Consider the following 17500-nt stretch of genomic DNA (forward strand, 5'->3'; position numbering starts at 1 on the left):
TTGTAGTCGAATGACTATCCGCAATCATGGCAGGGATTCAGGAAAAAGATTTGTGCACTGTCTGGGTAGGAAATAAGTCAAGAGGACGTCTGCTATTTGTAATGCATGGATATTTTCCTCAGCGCTGAATGAAACCAAGAGACACGCAAATATTTTCTGCTGCAGAGCTTTACTTTTTCTTTGGCATGGATTTCGAATTGTCAAATTACGTTTAATTTATTATTTTAGCCAGAGCAAAGTGCGTGGCTGCTAGCAAACCGCTAAATTAGCTACTAGTTGGATAGACGCTATCCTAACTAAATGAGCTACTCTGTTTTTTTTATTTTTATGTTTACTAATATCATTAACTAGTTAGCTTTTTTTACCAGTTTAGTCAGTCTTAGCAACTTGTTTGTGTCGATGACTCTCGACAGCCTTAAACATTCTCCTATCCTTTCAACTTTGTTTAAAATGGCAGACGATATAGAATTGATAGGAGCCTGTGAATTAATAAAAGGTAAGTGAACATTTGCTAGTTGGCGATGTGTAAACTTTCTGCTAATTAATTTTCAAGTCAACGCGAGTATTTTCGCCAACCTGGCTAACTAGCCTTCTTTTGCGAGCCAGTCTAAATTGTCTGTGATTGACATGAATTGGTTGGAGAACTACTAGCTGTGACTAACGTCACTGGCTAACCTGAAACGAATATTGTCTTATTTTCAAAGTAAACTAAGATAGTGAATTCATCTGTAATTTTCAGATGAATGTAGTTTTGTACGGCACGTCAGCTAGCTAGCTACCTTGTAATCACAGCTCGTGGAAAACGAGTGACAATCGCATGAGTAAACAGTGTTGCCAAGTCTTCCTTGGTGAAGTGTTAAACGATTTGTTTGTTCTATCGATGGTGTGATGTCTGTTTTTATGGCCACTGAAGGTTTGCTGTTCATACATGTATGTACCCATGTTTTTTCTTCTTCAGATCGATTATATTTTGCTACCTTAAGAAGCAAGCCAAAAAGCACTGCAAACACTCACTACTTCTGCACAGATGACGAATTTATCTATGAAAAGTAAGTTTTGTTCTCTCTCGCAGTATCTCTTCGCACTTTCATTAGCTTCAGTGTATTTGTTTAGATACGGTCCACTGGACAGCGCCAACAAGTGTCGCTGGGGCTGCTGAAGAGCTGTCACTGCAATTATGTAACAGCTTTTAATTGAACGTTTTCCAATTCAGATTAATAAAGCCATTGTGTTCCACTCGGCTTGGAGTTGACCAATGGTTTACATCCGTGGTTCCCAAACTTTTTACAGTCCTGTACCCCTTCAAACATTCAACCTCCAGCTGCGTACCAGGGTCAGTGGACTTTCAAATGTTGTTTTTTTGCCAGCATTGTAAGCAATGATGGCAAAAAAACATTTGAAATTGAACTGACACTGGTATGCAGCTGGAGGTTGAATGTTTGAAGGAGTGTGAGTTTGTCACAATCCTGTTCGTGGGAAGTGACAAAGAGCTCTTATAGGACCAGGGCACAAATGATGATAAAACATTTTGCTCTTTATTTAGCCATCTTACATATAAAACCTTATTTGTTCATCAAAAATGTTGAATAACTCACCACAGAATAATGAGAAGGGTGTGCTTGAAAGGATGCACAAAACTCTGAATTGTTGGGTTGTATTGGAGAGAGTCTGTCTTAAATAGTTTTCCACACACAGTCTGAGTCTGTATTTGGTTTCATACTAGTGAGGGCTGAGAATCCACTCTCACTTAGGTACGTGGTTGCAAAGGGCATCAGTGTCTTAACTTGAAATCGCCCGACCTCTAGTTTTCATAACAATCGGCAATCGGCATTTTTGGACACCGATTATGGCTGATTACATTGCATTCCAGGAGGAGACTGCGTGGCAGGCTGACCACCTGTTATGAGTGCAGCAAGGAGCCAAGGTAAGTTGCTAGCTAGCATTAAACTTATCTTATAAAAAACAATCAATTTTAACATAATCACTAGTTAACTACTCATGGTTGATGATATTGCTAGTTTATCGAGCTTGTCCTGCGTTGCATATAATCGGTGTGGTGCCTGTTAATTTATCATCGAATCACAGCCTACTTCACCATACTGGTGACTTAACAAGCACATTCAAGAAAAAAGCACTGTCGTTGCACCAATGTGTACCTAACCATAAACTTCAATGCCTTTCTTAAAATCAATACACAAATATATCTATTTAGACCTGCATATTTAGTTAATATTGCCTGCTAACATGAACTTCTTTTAACTAGGGAAATTGTCACTTCTCTTGTGTTCTGTGCAAGCAGAGTCAGGGTATATGCAGCAGTTTCAGCTGCCTGGCTTGTTGCGAACTGTGTGAAGAACATTTCTTCCGAACAAAGTCCGTAATTAATTTGCCAGAATTGTAAATAATTATGACATCGAAGGTTGTGCAATGTAACAGCAATATTTAGACTTAAGGATGCCACCCGTTAGATAACAGGTTGCGTATTTCACTGAAAGAATCAACTTTTTTTTTTTTTCTTTTGAAATGATGTTTTCTGGATTTGACCATATTAATGACCTAAGGCTCGTATTTCTGTGTGTTATTATAACTAAGTCTATGATTTGATAGAGCAATCTGACTGAGCGGTGGTAGGCAGCAGCAGGCTCGTAAACATTCATTCAAACAACACTTTCCTGCATTTGCCAGCAGCTCTTCGCTGTGCTTCAAGCATTGCCCTGTTTATGACTTGAAGCCTATCAACTCCTGAGATTAGGCTGGTAATACTATAGTGCCTATAAGAACATCCAATAGTCAAAAGGTTGATGAAATACAAATGGTATAGTGAGAAATAGTCCTATAATAACTACAACCTAAAACTTCTTACCAGGGAATACTGACGACTCAAGTTAAAAGGAACCACCAGCTTTCATATGTTCTCATGTTCTGAGCAAGGAACTTAAAATGTTAGCTTTTTTACATGGCAAATATTGCACTTTTACTCCCCCAACATGTTGTTTTTGCATTATTTAAACTAAATTGAACATGTTTCATTATTTGAGATTAAATTGATTTTATTGATGTATTATATTAAGTTAAAATAAATGTGTTCATTGTTCATTCGGTATTGTTGTAATTGTCATTATTACATATATAGAATCAGCCGATTTTAATTGGTATCGGCTTTTTTTGGTCCTCCAATAATCGGTTGACCTCATCTTAACAGCGAGATTTGCCAAGGCGGAATACTCTGAGCGCAGCCCAATCCAGAAATCTGGCATTGGCTTCTGATTAAATTCAGTTTTCACAGAACCGCTTGTTGCAATTTTGAGGCTCTCTTGTTCAGATATCAGTAAGTGGACTGGAGGCAGGGCATGAAAGGGATAAGAAATCCAGTTGTTTGTGTCATACTTTTCGGGAAAGTACCTGCGTAATTGCGCACCCAACTCACTCAGGTGCTTCGCTCTATGACATTTTAAATTGTCCGTAAGCTTGAGTTCATTTGTACATACAAAAAATCATAGCAATGATGGAAAGACCTGTGTGTTGTCCTTATTAACTCAGACAGAAAATAACTCCAACTTCTTAATTATAGCCTCAATTTTGTCATGCACATTGAATATAGTTGCGGAGAGTCCCTGTAATCCTAGATTCTGATAATTCGGGCGAGAAAAACCATCACCCAGATAGGCCAGCCTGAGAAACTCGTCATCATGCAAGTAGTTAGACAAGTGAAAATGATTGTCAGTAAAGGAAATTTCAAGTTCTTCTCTCTTTAAAAAAAACAAAAAAAACACACACGTGTCAATACTTTGCCCCTTGATAAGCAACGCACTTCTGTATGTTGTGAAAGCGTTACATGGTTGCTGCCCATATCATTGCATAATGCAGAAAATACAGGAAAGTTCTGGGGCCTTGATTTAACAAAGTTAGCCATTTTCACAGTTGTGTCCAAAATGTCTTTCAAGCTGTCAGGCATTCCCTTGGCAGCAAGAGCCTCTCAGGGGAGAGCCTCTGCAGTGTCCCCAAGTGGCGTCAGGAGCAACTGCTTGCACGCGTGTTACCACTCCACTATGTCTCTCTGTTATGGCTTTTGCACAATCAGTACAGATACCAACATGAGCAGCAGCTACATACGGACCGTTAGTGGAATTCCCACGAGAGAGTAACAGTTATGTTAATTATTTGACTAGGCTACCTGTATTTGACATTGTGTTGTTATTTTGCTGAACACTAGATGATTTAATTTTTATTTTTGGCAGTAAAACGAGGATACTCAGGCGAAGAAAAAACCTCACCCAAATCTATAGCCCCGTGGGAATATATAAATGCACTGTTTGAAAATGTGAAGGGATTTTTTAAATATTTTTAAGGGAATCGCATTTTTATTTGCTGTACCCCCAGGTCTACATGTACCCCAGCTTGGGAATACCAGGTTTACATAGTGCAAGCGTTTGATTAACCCTCCCTGCTGAACTTGTGAACAGGAAAGTGAAACACAAAATTTGTGGTTCAATACAAAAAATGTAATTGATAAGAAATATTACAGATGGGGTTCATTCCTAAATTAGGATAGCGAAGTCATCTCAATATTAGGAAGTTCTATGTTGAATGAAAATATGTTTTAATCAGTTCAGTCTGACATATTTTAATGTTAATTATATTTCAGCTTCTATGCGGATTTTGGACCACTCAACCTAGCCATGCTATACAGATACAGCTGTAAACTCAACAAAAAGCTGAAGGTAAGTCATGTGCCTCTCTCTGTTCGTGCCTTTCTTCCCTCATTAAGAATGTACATTATGCATCTGTGACAACAAAATCCATTTGTGTAGTTCTACCACGCACGCCCTCATTGACAACAACCGCAAGGTCTGTAGCATTTGAAAACATGCCAGCACATACAGTAGTGTATTTTATGGGGTAAGTTATTAGATAATTGCAAAACCCACACACTGCCCCCTCGGCTAGAGTTTAGCTATTTGCAAGGACAATACTAAATTCAGAGAGGTCTTTAGCAGTAGTATATGAGCATCTTTTTCTCTGTCTGCATGTCATTTTAAAGCCATTAAGCAACTTGAAGGGTAGGTATGGAATTAATGGATAAAGCACAAGTCCTCAGACTATTTAAATCAAAGCTTTGGCAAAGTAATTGGCTTTCTGTTTTTAGCCACTGACTCACCTGTCCCAAAGCTGCGTTGACAGAGTCATTAGAGATGCCAGGATAATCTGTGTAGGCTGACACAATCTGCTCCAGTTCGTAGTATAGGCTACAATATTCATTCAGTGGCCAGTTTATTAGGTACACCCTTCTAGTACTAGGTTGGACTCCCCTTTGCCTCCAGAACAGCTTGAATTCTTCAGGGTGTGGAATTTAGTATCAAATGACCTAACGTGTGGAAGTAGGCGTGAAGTAGCCAGAGACTGCCGCGCAGCTCCCCGGGACAGAGTGCAGAACAATATTAGCCACTTTCAATGCAACATACTGAAACTAAACAAACTACGCAAGGGTTCTCATGGTCATGACTCAGCCTGTACTCTACACAGACCGACATAAACAATCAAAGTTGCCGTAGGCCTATATGCAACTAGACCATGCCATATGTGGATCTGTGCCATTTACTTTGAACTGGACTGTGTTTACAGCTGTGGTTATGAGTAGATGCACTTGTTTTAAGATCAAACTAAGAGCTGCATGCAGCATCAAACAACCCAAACATTTTCAGTCACCTCCTTGTCTGGAGGACAAGTAGATGAACAGGTTCATGTCAAGCCCTGCATGTTTCAGAAGTCTCCTGGAATGTAGGCCTACATTGAACACCACACATTGCTACTGTAGGCTTAAGGAAATGGCTGTTCTATCAATGTTAAAATGTTATGGGATGCATTTTCTCCATTGTTTTTTTTATGGTAGGACACTCCGGTAGGAGTGTCAATTAGCCACAGTAGCCTACTTGGTCACTGTTTTAACTCTAACTTAAAGCGGGTACAGACTCATGTTGTTTAAATGCATATTTGAGAATATTTGCATAAAAATCTGTCGCCGGTTGGATGGAAACCAACCAATTCAGCTTCACGATTTATGACACTAATGCCAATTTTGACATGAATTCAGTTGCTGTTAGGCTAACCTGAGTTTTTGAGTTATGGTTGTCATTCTGGGTGCTTAAATTCTCCCAATATGTTTATTGTTTAGCAATCTCAATTATATTCAGAGGTATGTGAGGTAAAGGAGATGTGAAGTTCTCGCTATGCCTACTCAATGTTTAGCTCTCAATTGCCCTTTTTAAAAGCCCGCCTGGCCAAAACCTTCTTATAAGACCCTAGTCAAGGGGAGCTCCCTTCTTCCCAGACACACACCAATAAAGTTGCCAATTTTGTCTAACTCATGCTTTTCTACCCCCATGTGAATGTTGCTCTCATAAAGAGTTTAATTAATAGAGGTTCTGCGTCTTTTTGTCCTGTCATTTTTCCGTTGAAGCAGACGATCTGTAGATCTGTCATATGTAGGTGTTGGTCAGTGTTGAAGGTAAAGTCTCAAGCAAGCATGATGTTTTTATGGCTGTCTCTCCCTCCCTCCCTATCCACGCCACCACGCTTTGCCTTCCAGTGTTTGTGTTGTCATTAGTGTGTTGCCTTAGGGACAGCATTCCTTTGAACCTCCGTTGGTTTGGATCTGGTACATGAAAGCTGAGATGTCAAAAAAATGACAGGAAAAGTGGACAACCCTGATTTTAAGAAATGACACTGTTTGGAGGATGTGAACATCCCACACCTGTGGAACTTGATCTGGGGCGTACAGAGCCCATTTGATATGTGTTGTCCCCACTCACCTACCCTATTTCCACATCCTCTCACCACTCATGCTTGTGTCTGGCCTGGCTTCCGGTTGGTCTGGCTTAACCTGCTTAGCGATGCAGTTCACCTGTTTTAACCCTGACCTTTACCCAGAGGCCTACATCCTCTAGAAGCCTTGTTAGTTAGTCTGTTAAAGTATTAGAGCAGATTGGGTCTATTTCCCCCACAGTGCATTGTAGGCTATGTCCTATTGTTCATAGCCGTCAATGTATTGGAAACACTGACAGTAGGGTACATTTTTCTGTGATAAAGCATTTTCTTCGTATGAAGACTAGCATATTGTTGCCATTGAATGCAAGAACTACAGTGGGGCAAAAAAGTATTTAGTCAGCCACCAATAATGCAAGTTCTCCCACTTAAAAAGATGAGAGGCCTGTAATTTTCATCATAGGTACACTTCAACATGACAGACAAAATGAGAGAAAAAATCCTGAAAATCACATGTAGGATTTTTAATGAATTTATTTGCAAATTATGGTTGGAAACTTTTGTTATTGACCAAATACTTATTTCCACCATAATTTGCAAATTAATTCATTAAAAATCCTACATGTGATTTTCGGGATTTTTTCTCTCATTTTGTCTGTCATGTTGAAGTGTACCTATGATGAAAATTACAGGCCTCTTTCATCTTTTTAAGTGGGAGAGCTTGCACAATTGGTGGCTGACTAAATACTTTTTTGCCCCACTGTAGGTTGCTTCCCTCAGGCTGAGATGATGATATTGGCATTTTTCTCATTTAGGCAAAAGTCCATCCTCCACCCTCTCACTTGCCTCTATCCTCTTTTCTCTGTGACCAGGAAACCGGTCAAAGTGACCTCCCCTCCTCGATAGACACCTTTTCATTGAGGATAGTCCTTCGTGGAAGAGTTTTGAAATCTGCCACACCCCCTTTGAATCAGCTTTTGTTTTGTCAAAGGAGGGAAAAAAAGCAACATGCTACTTTACAAGTATAAAATGTCTAGCACATGACTTAATTAGTTAATCACTTTACACGTATTTTGGGATCCACCCCTGTAAACAAAATGTGCGTGATGGGGGGGACTGGGTTCGTCCTTATAAGCCTTTGTGGTTTCATTTCCATACCGAACTTCAATTAGGCTAGAGACACAAGCATGGTGTTTCTCATATTGCTGATTAGCCCTGTGTAGCAGTGACTGTGTATGGATGGATGCGTCTATCTTCTAGCTTGCCTGTGCTGCTTCTGAGTGCTTTGGCCGACTCGGGCAGTGATTCTGAAGGAGAACACTGACCGCGGCATACACCGGCAGCCCATCTGCCAGCGGCTCCTCATCCTGCATCCCTAGCGGATCGGTGGTGTCCTGAGCGTCTGCGCAGCAGCTGCCCCAGCGTCTATCTGCATCTGGCCAAATAATATAGCCTAATGTAATATCATATACAAGCCAGAACCAGATGTGCCTTTAGGTCTATTAATTAGCCCCAAAACTGCCACGTTCTTATGTCTTTCTTATTGAGTGCAAACTAGGAGGCTGCCGAGTTTATCGTTGTTGATTTCTGTATGTTTCATGAACACTAGTATTTATAGGACTAGTGTATTTCTAAGCTAGATAGAATTACGTCATACACAGTACTGTACAACCTTTGGTCACCTGTTGTTGTTTCGACGTGGTTTAGTTGAGTTTTCTGTGACTCATCCAGTGTTTGTGCATATCTTTATCAATTATTCTAATCTAAATAGCTGTAATGTGAAGAGGTTCTAAATGAATGTGATTCAGTTTTTTTCTTACGTGTTTTTCTCCTTTTGTCTGCAGTCGTTCACACTGACCAGAAAGAGAATGGTGCACTACACCAGCTTTGACCAGCGGAAAAGGGCGAATGCTGCTCTTTTAATCGCTGCCTATGCTGTGAGTATTGCCTTCTATCTATCGCTCTCCTCTCTCTGCAGGGAAGGAAGTTTGGCAAGGAGAAAAAAGCTTATAATGGGCCGTTGCGTCATGCTGCACCCCTCAACAGCTCAACTCATTTTGCATTAGTATCAGTGTACCCAGATGGCCCCTATGCACTTTTCCCCTAGCGTGTTGTTTTTGTTGTATCTGCAATATTGTCTACCCAGGCCTTTTTTTTCAGGGCTTCTTTCAGTCCGTGCTGATTTCCTTTTAAGGTGGCACAACCCCTTCCAGCCAGGTCTCTCTCTGACTCTTGGAGAAACGGATGGGAGAGGACTGCCCTATTGTCCTGCACACAGTGACCCCATCTTCCTGCCCCCTTTGAATGCCCAGCAGCTCCTGTTGCATTAGTCCCTATTCATTTGGTCCCTTGCTGCCAGACATGGTTGAAGGCTGTCCTTTCACTCCCAGTCAGATACCAGCCTTGACTGTAATGTGTGACGGCATCTCTTGCCAGCTGGCCGCTCTGTCACATGGCAGTAAATGAGGGGATTTATCCGGTTCTTCTGTTGTTATGCTATGATGAGGACATGCCTTATGACAGAGCCCAGCAATGGCATGATGATCTTCTCAGGCAATGTGGGTCACTAGTATTTACTCAGTGGACTGTGCCCAGTCCTTACCCCAAGGGAACAGACAGAGGAACAGCAACTGTCATGACATGCTTTGCATGTAATGTAAGGGCCCTTCTCTGAATATTTTTACATTGTGATGCCCTGCCTGGACAAGAAACATGATATAGGCTATATCAGCCCTTCTGGTTTTGGCCCTTAATGGCTATGACAGTGATTGGTAAAATGCAGTTGTTGAGTTTCTCACGGTTGACATGGTTTTCTTAACTAGCTAGTCTATATACATCCCAAAGTATATTCTTATAATGGCCAGGGTTGGATTGAACAAGGACCGTGGTCTTGTTAGCCGACCCAGGCAGCTGCCCCAGTCTCATAGCTCTGGGATGAGATTTGAAGCATCGTTGCAGCAGGGGCCTTGCTGGATTATAATCTGGATTTGGCTTCTAATCCTGGTTGACAGTGGCAGGAGGACCGTTGCATGCCATAATACCCTCCCCCCCAACATACCCACCCCTGAGCTGAACCCTGTACATCATGCTATCCTATGCACAACTGTTCACATGCTAGTTTAGTCCTGTCAGCATGTCTAGACACTAGCCATATTGTCACATGATCAGATGCTTGTCAATGTCTGTCCATGCTAGAAATAATGTATGTACAGCGCTTTCCAAACAAAAATAGGATTTGATCCACTCACCAAATAGATCCTGTCACTTTTCCCTTTACATTTCCTGTATTGGCCAATAGGAGACTGACCTTGTGGGTTGTGGGAGTTGAATTGCATTGATGGTGTGTCTAATCTGTCACTCAGTGACCCTATTAAAGCTGCTGTCATTTATTCCTTGCTAGACAATCTCTCAAGGGTAGATGCACAAGGCGAAGCGCTCTGCTAAATTTAGCCTGAACCCTGACCCGAAGCCCTAGATGAACTCCCCATTCAATGACTGAAATATCAGCACCTCTTTCAAAACCAGGCCATATCATTTCTTCCCTCTGCACGAGTCATTGGTTCACAAATGCACACAGAGGACATGGCATTCATAAATCAATATCGAGCCTGACGAACTGCGTTTATCCACTTAGATGGGAGATGGGATGTGAGGTTTGTCTGCAATGATGTAACCTCTGTTCTGCTGTGTGTCTAGCTTTTTAGCCTAGGGGGATTGTGTTGTCTTTAATAATGAGAGAACATGCAGTGAAGGTGGCAGGGCTTTCCTCCCTGTTGTTTTCTCTCCAAGTGGTTCTACATTGATCCGGTCAGGTGATTGTGTGGGCTCCGTTGAGTCCTCCTGGGCCTGCTCTTGTTGCAGATGTTTTAATACAAATGACCCGCTTTGAACCCAAGAGAATTATATGTATGGGACGAACAGCTGTCCCTGTGGGACGAACAGCTGTCCCTGTGGGACTCCCAATTCTGTGTCACGTGGGACAACACACACACAGACACCAGCAGTAGAATTTAAGCTGGTGCATTTCAGCAGTATCCAGTTGTCTGACTGGTGAATATTTCATGAAGTGGGAGCAGCAATAACAAAGCTCTGTTCTATTTGCTGAGGGGACACAGGCTTCATGCACTGCTTGGCCTCCATGTCACCAGACCTACTGATACACAAGCTGCATACACAAGCCCACTCTTCCATACAAGCCTCCTTCAAGACAAAACTTCCATTCAACATTTTCACACCAGGGCTGGTCGGACCTGTTAAAGTTCATAGAAAGAAATCAGTCAATTGAAATAAATTAATTAGGCCCTGATGTATGGATTTCACATGACCGGGAATACAGATATGCATCTGTTGGTCACAGCATGATCATGCTGAAAGTTGAGGTGATGGCGGTGAATGATTCGCACGACAATGGGCCTCAGGATCTCATCACGGTATCTCTGTGCATTCAAATTGCAATCGATAAAATGCAATGGTGTTCGTTGTCCGTATCTTATGCCTGCCCATAACCCCACCGCCACCATGGGGCACTCTTTTCACAACGTTGACATCAGCAAACCTCTCGCCCACATGACGCCATACACGTGGTCTGCAGTTGAGGCCGGTTGGACTTAGTGCCAAATTCTATAAAATTATTTTGGAGGTGGCTTATGGTAGAGAAATGAGCATTCAATTCTCTGGCAACAGCTCTGGTGGACATTCCTGCAGTTGCGCTCTCGCTCAGAATTTGAGACATCAGTGGCATTGTGTTCTGTGACATCTGCACATTTGAGTGGCCTTTTATTGTCCCCAACACAAGGTGCACCTGTATAATGATCATGCTTTTAATCAGCTTCTTGATATGCCACACCTGTCAGATGGATGGAATCTCATGGCAAAGGAGAAATGCTCACTAATGGGGATGTAAACAAATTTGCGCACAATTTGAGAGTAAGCTTTTTGTGTGTGTGGCTGATTTCTGGGATCTTTTATATCAGCTCATGAAACATGGGACCAATACTTTACATGTTGAATTCATATTTTTTTAAATGGAGTGTCCGGGATTTACATACAGAATAATATGTAATGCTCTGAGACCAGTTTCGTTATTTCCAGAGGGTTTGTTTACGTTCTTCGTTTACTTTGTTCATAGTTCTGCTTAATTCTCTACATCTTCAGTGGAAATGAAATAGCAGACGTGTTGCTTGTCTCTGCCCTACACTCTCTATCGTTACAACTCCTTGTATGGATGTGGGATGCCGTTGTTGATTCAGATGAGCCCTGCTTTTCTGACCTGGGGTTGGGAGAGCAGCACTTTCGTGGATGGATATGAGTTGGCTACCGTGTGTTTATGTATGGCTTCCATTTGGAGAGCCTGTGGTGCTGTGACAATGCCGTCTGGCCCCTTACTGGCCTATTTAGGCTGATGCCTGGGGAATCTCATGTGACACCGTGTCTCCCACTCCCTGTTATATTGCCTGTCCTTGTTACATTGCCTGTCCTTGTTACATTCCCTGTTTTTATATTCGTGCTCTAAGAACAAATATATTTTCAAAACCAGAGTAAATCAGGAAGCTGAAGGATTACCAAAATGAGGGAATGAACTGTGGCTTCAGTGATTCCAAGCCACGGTTTACTAACTGCGTTCTCTCACACTTCCTCTGTCTCGCTCTCTTACTCTCTCTTACTCTTTCTCTCGCTCGCTCTTTCTTTTTGTCTTTCTCTTCTCTCTCTTCTGTCTATCTACCAGGTCATCTACCTAAAGAAGACCCCAGAGGAGGCCTACAGGGCTCTGATCTCAGGCTCCAATGCTTCATATCTTCCCTTCAGGTAATACCAGACCAGCCATGTCCACTCTACCACACAGCAGCATGATTTCTAACCACAGAAACAATCATTTGGTAATTGTCTAGGAAGCACATCTTGGCTAATTGCCTTACATCACAGTTCCCCCTGACAAAGACCCGGGTCACAGCTCCCCCTGACAAAGACCCGGGTCACAGCTCCCCCTGACAAAGACCCGGGTCACAGCTCCCCCTGACAAAGACCCGGGTCACAGCTCCCCCTGACAAAGACCCGGGTCACAGCTCCCCCTGACAAAGACCCGGGTCACAGCTCCCCCTGACAAAGACCCGGGTCACAGCTCCCCCTGACAAAGACCCGGGTCACAGAGGGAGCTGTCGATATCCTCTTATTAACAGGATGTGTGTGTCTTACAGTAGATTGGGCCTGTGTGTATACAGTATCATTCAAATGTTTGGACACCTACTCATTCCAGGGTTTTTCTTTATTTTTACTATTTTCTACATTGTAGAATAATAGTGAAGACATCAAAACTATGAATTAACATATTATTTAATGGAATTATGTAGTAACCCCAAAAAGTCTTAAACAAATACACATATATGGAACTGGGCTCCCGAATCGCGCAGCGGTCTAAGGCACTGCATCTCAGTGCAAGAGGAGTCACTACAGTCCCTGGTTCGAATCCAGGCTGTATCACATCCAGCTGTGCTTGGGAGTCCCATAGGGCGGCACGCAATTGGCCCAACGTCATTTGGGTTTTGCCAGGGTAGACCGTCATTGTAAGTTAGAATTCGTTCTTAATTGACTTTCCTTGTTAAATAAAAATTGCCACATGATTCCAAGTGTTATTTCATAGTTTTGATGTCTTCATTATTATTCTACAATGTAGAAAATAGTACAAATAAAGAAAAAGCCTTAAATGAGTAGGTGTGTCCAAACTTTTGACTGCTGCTGTATGTGTACATAATGACGTATTACCTATGAGGCTCAAATAACTTCCGGAGTATCTCTTGTCGTTCAACCAGGTCAGGTATTAGACCTGAAAAAACAGATTCGATGCCCTCTCGGAAAGTAATTATACTTCATATAGTACTGTCTGTAGTTTTCCCAGGTAGGTTTGTGGCGATGACGAAACATTTTCTATATCCTACAAGTTTAGCCAAAACATGTTCTTCAGTTATTAGATCTGCCCTACTCTGAAACAGAACACACATTTTTTTTTACTCTGGATATTCCAACCACTCTCTCCCGAGCATAACATGGACTGATCTGCTTTCCCGTAGCATAAGATATCTATGCCTATTGTGGATCAGCGGACTCACACTTTTTAATAGGATTGGACGACATTTCAGAGGAGTGAAAGTAGTGAATGGAATAAACAAGAATTATCACTCACACCGCTGTTAAGTGCACACATTGTTTAATCCTGATGTTAGCCTGGTTTGTTTGTCTCGTCGTAACACAAACAAACAAACCGTTTTCATGCATCTGGATGGAGTGGACTGTTTAGAATAGATAGCTGGGTTAGATTAAGATCTTTAATTTGGAATTATGAGGATGGGGCTACTGTTTTCCAAGCTATAATTTTAGGATTGGTTAGGATTGTTTTTGTAATTATTCACCTCAGTGTTAGTTTGACCTTTTTCCTTCAACAAATACCAGGAACGAGGCTCTAGTCGTGTGTGTTGGCTATACTCGAGTCTGTAGCAAATAGCCTTCTCACCAGCTCTTTCCTAATGAGCTGTGGAGTGAGTCACACCCTCATGACCACCGTCCCATCGGCATTCCAACCCAACTCCACATGGAGGTCAGGAATTTGGGTGGAGGGGAACATTTAATGTGTTGCGGGAAAGGGACAGAGCGAGGTTACGTCGTCTGGTAAATGAAGTGAAGGCATGTCGATGTTTTACCCACTCTCTGCCACTAAATTGACCTGTATGACTGCTTTCTTTACTTGTCTTTTCCACAAACACTGATTTATTGCCCTGTGACACGGGTTGGCAGCCAGGCTCTAGGATTGATTTGTGTATTGTTGGCTTCAGTTATGATAGTGACAGATATTGGCCCTGTGGGCTTGTCTCAACCTGCCTGCTTGTTTGGAGAGAGAATGGAGCTTTAGACAGTTTACTTGACCAGTTGTAATGGGCCTCTAGCAAATGGGATGGCACTTGCATAATATGTTGAAATTGATGAAAAATTAACAAGGGGAGAAGGGCGAAAAAGGGGATGGCGTTCTCATCATTCCATTATTAGGCTCTCTGGTCCATCACTTTAAACTGTAATGTTCATTTCATTTCCCCCAGTGGTAGCTTGAGGAATTACGAACACAAACGACTAAAGTCAAACAGCAATTTGAATTGCTTTACATTTAAGAGTTTCATTTTGAACTGGGTTTGATGGAGATCTCTTGAGCTACTTTTAGAAAGTATATTTCTAACTGGGCCTTTGACCTTGACTTTTCCGCCATCTCTCCCCAGTGGTTCCCTTCAGAGGGTCAGTCAGTGTGGTTAGAATGTTAGCAAGCTGGGATGGAGGGAGGGGGTGATGGAGGGACAGACTGTACCCTGATCCTCAACTCCCATAATTAGTAGGGCAGGGACAATACCTGTATTGCGATATTCACTAGTATTGTGGCAAGGAAATAAAATACGAAGCGGATGGTGCTTGCCTACGGAGCTGTGAGGGGAACGGCACCGCAGTACCTCCAGGCTCTGATCAGGCCCTACACCCAAACAAGGGCACTGCGTTCATCCACCTCTGGCCTGCTCGCCTCCCTACCACTGAGGAAGTACAGTTCCCGCTCAGCCCAGTCAAAACTGTTCGCTGCTCTGGCCCCCCAATGGTGGAACAAACTCCCTCACGACGCCAGGACAGCGGAGTCAATCACCACCTTCCGGAGACACCTGAAACCCCACCTCTTTTAAGAATACCTAGTATAGGATAAAGTAATCCTTCTCACCCCCCCCCCCCTTAAATGATTTAGATGCACTATTGTAAAGTGGCTGTTCCACTGGATGTCATAAGGTGAATTCACCAATTTGTAAGTCGCTCTGGATAAGAGCGTCTGCCAAATGACTTAAATGTAAATGTAAATTTGAATTGTTTAGAGAAACGGCCCAAATGTTGGCAACAATTATTATTATTTTGTCATTCAGAGTCACATTTATTTATTTTCCATGCTATATAACGCAATATTTTACATACTGCAGGTTTTTAAAGGACCAAGGAGTTTGACCTGCTTTGTGTTTTAATTTTTTACGTGGAAAAACTATTACGGTACTGGTATCATCACAGCCCTACTAATTAGTGGCTGACTTATTTTAGCTGTGTGCAGACTGGAGTTTGAGATGGTATTGCTACACTGTCATGACAGGGAAACGGACTGACTCACACATGCACAGTAGTACATTGATACACATTACGATACAGAGACTCAACACATTGTGGCATATAATCACACACATGCACAAATGTTTTTTCTGTGTGTGAATGTCTGTGTGTGGTGTCACGGTAACTGAGCTCCTCATGCTTCCGCCGCACTGCTTTGTGTAGGTGGCCTCTTGAAGGTTTTTGATTGAACCTCTCCCATTCACATTGATGTTCTTGTCAGTAGCAGAATGCTCACAGCCTGCAGCTTCACTCCAAGAGTGGAAAGGGAACACAACAGCTGATGCTGACCCAGATTCTTTCTGCCCTCTACAATATGCATATGAAATGAGGAATCAAGTAAACTTGCGCATAATGTACATTCAGTTTGTGTGTGCGTAAATGTGTTTTTGAGACAAACTATGTTATTGGCTAGGCCAAATAGGGCTGCAATGCAAATGCTAGGATTTTGTGAAGGATATCTCTAGAAAGATCTCTCCCACATTGTCTGGTGTCCTCTCTCAGGGCCAACTCTGCACGCAACATCCCCATAAGAACATGGAGAACGTCTTCCGCTTTGCACCATGAATATACAGAGCCCTGTTTCAAGCTCTGTTTGAAAAGTTTTTTTTATTCTCCTTTGTCTCTGGCCTATTATTTAGTGTCCATCTATCCCATAATATGAGACACTCCAAATGGTAATTGTTTCCAAGGTGACTCACTGTCACCCACAACCTGTATATCAGGGGTTCTAGATCTAGGATGTCATCTGAGAAGTGTATGGTGACATCAATGTTGTCCTGGCGCAATGCCTGGTTCTATTGGAGCATTCCTCTTGGTACCCATGTCCCACGAAGATGATATCATTATTTTATAGGTTTGGATAGAGGGTTGCTTATTTGTGTCTGTGTGCAATGGGGATGTTTTCTGTATTTTGAATCTGATATGGGTGTGTGTCTGGAGGGTTGTTATCAAATCACATTTATTTATATAGCCCTTCGTGCATCAGCTGATATCTCAAAGTGCTGTACTGAAACCCAGCCTAAAACCTCAAACAGCAAGCAATGCAGGTGTAGAAGCACGGTGGCTAGGAAAAACTCCCTAGAAAGGCCAAAACCTAGGAAGAAACTTAGAGAGGAACCAGGCTATGTGGGGTGGCCAGTCCTCTTCTGGCTGTACCGGGTGGAGATTATAACAGAACATGGCCAAGATGTTCAAATGTTCATAAATGACCAGCATGGTATAATAATAAGGCAGAACAGTTGAAACTGGAGCAGCAGCACGGCCAGGTGGACTGGGGACAGCAAGGAGTCCATCATGTCAGGTAGTCCTGAGGCATGGTCCTAGGGGGATGAGGATGCTACATTGGCTGTCCTCTGCCAATCTCTCTGAAGTACTTAGGAAAACATGGAGAGTATATAACTTACCCTATTCAAAGAGCACCTTGTATACCCCTCTTATCCATCCATAGCTCTACCTATAAAGTACCCATGTGGGCTCCAGTTTTTTCAATCTCTGATGTGTTCATTGCGACACTCTTATCACTCACTCATTTTCAATGAATCGTTCACTCACACCTTCATGTGTTTGT

General features: G+C 42.3%; 1 protein-coding gene across 9 annotated transcripts in view; it reads left to right on the forward strand.

The window, feature by feature from the left end:
- LOC135524692 (dual specificity protein phosphatase CDC14AB-like) overlaps positions 1-17500 on the forward strand; it is a 69622-nt gene continuing 52122 nt past the window's right edge. For 5 of the 9 annotated variants that reach the window (XM_064952438.1, XM_064952443.1, XM_064952439.1 and 2 more), the window contains exons 1-6: positions 1-496; positions 959-1049; positions 1871-1924; positions 4646-4721; positions 8607-8699; positions 12488-12567. In XM_064952438.1, coding sequence (XP_064808510.1) covers positions 400-496; positions 959-1049; positions 1871-1924; positions 4646-4721; positions 8607-8699; positions 12488-12567 — 491 coding nt within the window. In that variant the 5' untranslated portion in view covers positions 1-399. The remainder of the gene's footprint in view (positions 497-958; positions 1050-1870; positions 1925-4645; positions 4722-8606; positions 8700-12487; positions 12568-17500) is intronic. The other 4 variants (XM_064952441.1, XM_064952445.1, XM_064952446.1 and 1 more) reach the window with 2 other exon arrangements.

Source organism: Oncorhynchus masou, chromosome 31 (genome assembly GCF_036934945.1).
Source record: "Oncorhynchus masou masou isolate Uvic2021 chromosome 31, UVic_Omas_1.1, whole genome shotgun sequence".
Taxonomy (NCBI): Eukaryota; Metazoa; Chordata; class Actinopteri; order Salmoniformes; family Salmonidae; genus Oncorhynchus; species Oncorhynchus masou.